General features: G+C 35.3%; 2 protein-coding genes across 2 annotated transcripts in view; both read right to left on the reverse strand.

Annotated features, from left to right (window-relative positions):
* LOC131324115 (1-aminocyclopropane-1-carboxylate oxidase homolog 12-like) overlaps positions 1–506 on the reverse strand; it is a 669-nt gene extending 163 nt beyond the window's left edge. Inside the window, exons 1-2 of the mRNA XM_058355944.1 lie at positions 372–506; positions 1–293 (exon numbers count right to left, since the gene is read on the reverse strand). The exon at positions 1–293 is cut by the window's left edge and continues 163 nt beyond it. Of these exons, the coding sequence (XP_058211927.1) occupies positions 48–293; positions 372–446 (321 nt within the window). The 5' untranslated portion in view covers positions 447–506 and the 3' untranslated portion in view covers positions 1–47. The remainder of the gene's footprint in view (positions 294–371) is intronic.
* Positions 1–1,758, reverse strand: part of LOC131324103 (1-aminocyclopropane-1-carboxylate oxidase homolog 1-like) — a 10,314-nt gene extending 8,556 nt beyond the window's left edge. Inside the window, exon 1 of the mRNA XM_058355928.1 lies at positions 986–1,758. Coding sequence (XP_058211911.1) covers positions 986–1,536 — 551 coding nt within the window. The 5' untranslated portion in view covers positions 1,537–1,758. The remainder of the gene's footprint in view (positions 1–985) is intronic.
* Positions 1,759–5,206: the final 3,448 nt, after the last annotated feature.

A 5,206-nucleotide genomic window follows, 5' to 3' on the forward strand; every position in this document is an offset into this window, starting at 1 on the left:
GACAACACAATATAGCTAGCTTCACAGATGAACTTTATGCATTTGCTTCATAACTTGTAGTCGTCGACCCTAGATTTGTCAAGTGCCCTGGAAAAGAACTTTGCAAAATAATCACTCACTAGGAAATCCTTGTACAGGGGAGGATTTTCTGCTGATATCAATTCTTCCATTGGCCCGTATGGCTTTGGGGGCGATACGACACCAACAAAAAAGCACGCCACAGAGATTCTCGGTCCGGCAAGGCTGGCCATCACTCTATGATCAACGCTTTTGAACTTGTCGTTCGATATCATCTGAAAATCAAAATAAGGTAATGAACTCAACTTTAAAGTTACTGAATTTAGCAAGAGATAAAATTACGAGGAACAAACCTGGAGAAGAACTCCGATGTTAACTACCAAACCTCCAGAAATCGGCTGAACATCAACCCACTGTTTTTTATGCATGACTTGGAGGCCTCCGAGTTGGTTTTGCAGCAGTACAGTGAGGAATGTAGGATCTGAGTGCTTGTCAGCTCCCAAAGTTAGCTCTGGCTCCGGGCATGCTGGATAGTAATGGCAAAGAAAGGTGTGGTCTCTACCTCATTCGAGGGCGTTTAAGTGGTCATGGTTCAGGCCTAGAACCTCCGATAGCAACTCGAACAGAGTGTTTCCCAGGTTCGTAACATGCTTCATGTACTCCATTGTTGTAGCTCCGCAAATTTTAACACCATGAATTTGTTACTAGTTCTTGAATACTAGTTAGTGCAGATTGGGATTGCAACGTGCGATTGTGAACGCCTAGAATGGCTGTCACACATTGGGCAAAAATAGGAATTAAGTGGAGGCAATATATTAATGAGTCTGAGCAGCTACTGTATAACCTGAGGTTAATCTTTTGAGACACATAGTTGGTCTAATGGTAAGCAGGTCTACTGTCACGGATCGGTACAAGTGGTATTATGTTTTTTCAAAACATTTTTTTCTTGAAGTAAATAAAGACGTACCTGCACACTGGGGGAACCTCATCAGGGCCAAGTTGATCTGAAGCAAGATTATAGATGGTCAAGGTGTCCCTCCAACTAGCGGATTTCGACCTGTACAAATCATAATTAGTCTCGAATCTCACCTTTTTCGCCCGATCATACAACGCTTTCTTTATCTCAGAATCCTGGTCGTGAAACATGTGCACTCCGTCAATCATTCCATCCAGCACGTTCCAGGGGATTCCGTGGTTGACCACCTGAAAAAATCCCCACTCCTCGGATGCTATACAAATTTCGTTCACAACTTTCTCGCGCACTTCACTTCCTCTTACAATGTCGCTGATATCAATAACCGGAATCTGTAAATCAGTACTCTTGCGCCTGGCAAGCTCCTCAGCAATCTCTTCAGGCGATCGGATGAATATCTTCGGGACTTTTGTCACCCCGGGATCTATTAGTCCTTTAACACCGGCTTTCGAATCATCGAAAGCCTTTAGCTCTTCTTCCCTGTTGTAGTTCACCGCAACAGAGGATTCTTGGCAGCCTGATGAGATGTCCTTTTTTTGATCCATCTATCCCTTGGTTACTTTTCGGGTTGATATATTTACTAATTCCAACATTAACATGCATTAGGGTGGATGAGAAAATTAAAGGTGGCAGTACGACCACAAAGAAATTCTAATTCGTAGTTGTGTTACTTCTTAATTAAAACTCAAAAAACATGGTATGAACTCAAATAGTAATAAATAATGAAGATATGGTGTGAAATAATTTAATTATTTCATAGATATTTTACTTTCAATGGCCATGCATAGCACAGGTTGATACTAGTGTGTGTGTCTATATATATATATATATATATATATATATTGAAACTTCCATGCACAAGGCTTTCTCAAAGAAAATTACACAAATTAAATTTTTAAAAAAAAAACTTGACTTTGATATTGATTAAGGCTCCATTGGTTTGGACATAACGTTGTTTGGCTGAAAAAAGGAGGATAATATTTTTAAGGTAACATTTTGCACCAACGAGGTGAAATTGTTTTCCTCTAATTTTGGCCGTAAGTTATTTTTGCATTTTACCCCTCGATGGTCCGACATTTCCCAAAACCACGTATTCCATTTCCTTCTTCTCTCAAATTATAATATATAGATCCAAAACGAGAGAGAGAGAGAGAGAGAGAGAGAGAGAGAGAGAGAGAGAGAGAGAGAGAGAGAGAGAGAGAGAGAGAGAGAGAGAGAGAGAGAGAGAGCTATATTAAAATATATCTATCTAAACTAGCAATATGTCATTGTTTTGGAAAATATTTTTCATGTGCTAACCAAACACCAGAAAATAAAAGTTAAAAATTTATTTTTTGAAAAAAAACATTTTACATTGCAAAATATTTAACATCGAAACAAACAGCCTAAATATCTACTCCCTCCATCCTATAATGTTTGTCCGGTCTGCAAAACAATGACGTAAAAATATTACAATTTTTGCAAGAAAAATTCAAAAAAAAAAAAACAATTCATTGATATCGATAAGTACTTGTAATTTATGAAAAACGTTTGAATTTTTTATAGAAAGAAATGCATTAATTTTGAGTCCTCGTTTTGCGGATCGGACAAATATTTTGGGACGGAGGTAGTAATTACTAAGAAGTTGCCGGTGTGCCCTTGTTCCATTTAATCTTTGTAATCGTTTATAAAGATTAATAAAATCTTTTTGTTGTTGCAGAAAAAAGAATTTGTTTACAACATCATGTCAAAAAAAAAGAATTTGTTTACGATCTAAATCTGACAAAAAAGTAAGATTATAAAAGGAGTGCTAGGTACAAATTAAGAAAATATATCCGGAAATTACTCCAAAAAGGCAAATCAATAGTACAGATGCACTTCAAAGTGAATTTGTTCTGTCGATTTTCCTTTTCGGGGTAATTTCCGGATATATTTTCTTCGTACTTAGAATTTCCCTTATAAAAAGTGCATATATTTAGTGACAACATTTATTTTGCATCACTAATGTGAATTTTTAGGGACAGCATTTATGTTTCACTACCAGCATTTATAAAAGTGCATATATGATATATTTAGTGGCTCCAATATTTGTTTCAAAGCAAAATATTTTCGATGTATAATATTTTCCATGTAAAATAATTTTACAAAAAACAAAAGTTTCGTTTTTATTTTTTGGTGTTTGGTTGATTGTTGTTCCACACAAGAATTTTCTGGAAAATAACTTACGGCCTTTTCAAGTGGAAAACATTTTCAACCATATGAACTAAAATGTTTTACCTGTTAAAATATTTTTCTGTCTTTTGCACAAGCAAACACCAAAAACTAAGTAAAACATTTTCTAAAAAAATATTTCACGCCCAAACAAACGGAACCTAAATACGACTCTTTACTGACAACATTCATGTCTTGCACAAAATACAAATTTTTATTAGCAACTCCACTGTTGTCACTGAAAATATGATTTTGACAAATGACAACCTTCGAGTTGCCACAAAGAATTTTGTCACAATCACAAAACTCATTTTATTTGAAAGAAGATGCTATATATCCGTACGCTTACCTTCCAGAGCAACAGCGCCAGACTAGGTAAATAGACATTTTTATGAATGGGAGATGCTGTCAAGCATGGGGAGATGCTGCCAAGCACCCTACGCATGGTAGCGGTGCAGAGCGGCTCATCTAGCCACTCATTTCGGGGCGGACAGCTTGTATCTAATTTGAGTGCATAAAAATCTCAACCTTTCGTTGATCCGAGCCATCCGTTGCCGAGATGAACTGCCGAATGAGTCGCTTGGCAACACTGCTGCTAAGCGTAGTGTAGGTACTTTAGAGAGGAAAACACAAAAAGTTAACTGCACCAGCCTCTGATAAGGTTTTTTTACTTTTCCTTTTGCCACATAAAACTTTGCTACCCGTTTTCACTAAAAAAAACAACAAAAAATTGAACACATTATCATTTCGTTTTCGTTAATAAAAAAATTTCAACATTTTATCATCTCATTTTTACTAACAAAAAAATTGTCAACAAAAACTTTTTTTGCTACAGTAACTCTACTCACAAATTCATCAACAATATATTCACTACCGGAAACAACTTAACATTTCTTAACAACTTATTCACTACCAGACACACTTAACTTTTCGACCACAAATATTTTTTTGCCCTAGTTTTCACTAGTGGAAAAACTCCCACTTCTAACAAAAAACACTAAAAACTTAACGCATTTACCATGTCGTTTCTACTAATAAAAAAGTTGTCAACAAACATTATTTTTTCTATAATAACTCTACTCACAAACCATCAACATATTCACTGTCGAAAATAACTTAACATTTATCAACAATTTATTCACTACTGAAAATACCTAACAACTTCATAACCACAAATAAAAATTTACAAATTTTTTACCATCGGAAACACCCCAAATATACATATAGGACTGTTCACTATGTATTGCTTATTTTATTACTCCCCTCTCTCTCTCTCTCTCTCTCTCTCTCTCTCTCTCTCTGCTTTATAATTTTATAATACCGCAAATGTTACTTTACAATATTTAATAGATATAAAGAATTATAGAGAGGATCGGTGGGGCGTGAACCAAGGGTGGAACCAGAAATTAATTCTGTCCTGGGCTAATCTAAAAAAATTTTTGGTGGACAAAACAGTGTTTATAATATGTATACGAGCAATTTCTAAGAAATAAGACTTGTAATTTATTCCATCCACCTTGCATATTGCTAGCGCTTATCGTGAATGTTCATATTATAATGATTGAGGACACCGGATATCTATTTCGTAATAATTAACGCAATGGTGTCTTTAACAACACAATATAAAAAAATGCTCCTGTAAAAACCCTGGACATCAACAAATCACAAAATAAATCTCAAAAAAATGCTCAGGATGTTTTGTTGTTCTTTCATTATAATTTAAACCTAAAATAGTAAAATTGTAAGAAGCAACATTTTATAATTTAAACACATGCACCAGCTAGTGTCATGCATCAACTTAATCAATAAAAATCTACGCACACCAACCAGTGCTCTGAATTTAACAACATAATAGTAGCAAATCTAAGTACACCAGTCAGTGCTCTGCATTTAACAACATGCACACCAGTTAAGGAACAAATAAATGGATTCGTGACTCGGTGGGTTGGGCTAAACAAATAAATGGGCTGGGCTAAAAAAAAACTTAGACAAAAATTTTACGTATAATTTTTTTTTTTGTGCTTT

This window comes from Rhododendron vialii, chromosome 4a (genome assembly GCF_030253575.1).
Source record: "Rhododendron vialii isolate Sample 1 chromosome 4a, ASM3025357v1".
Classification (NCBI taxonomy): Eukaryota; Viridiplantae; Streptophyta; class Magnoliopsida; order Ericales; family Ericaceae; genus Rhododendron; species Rhododendron vialii.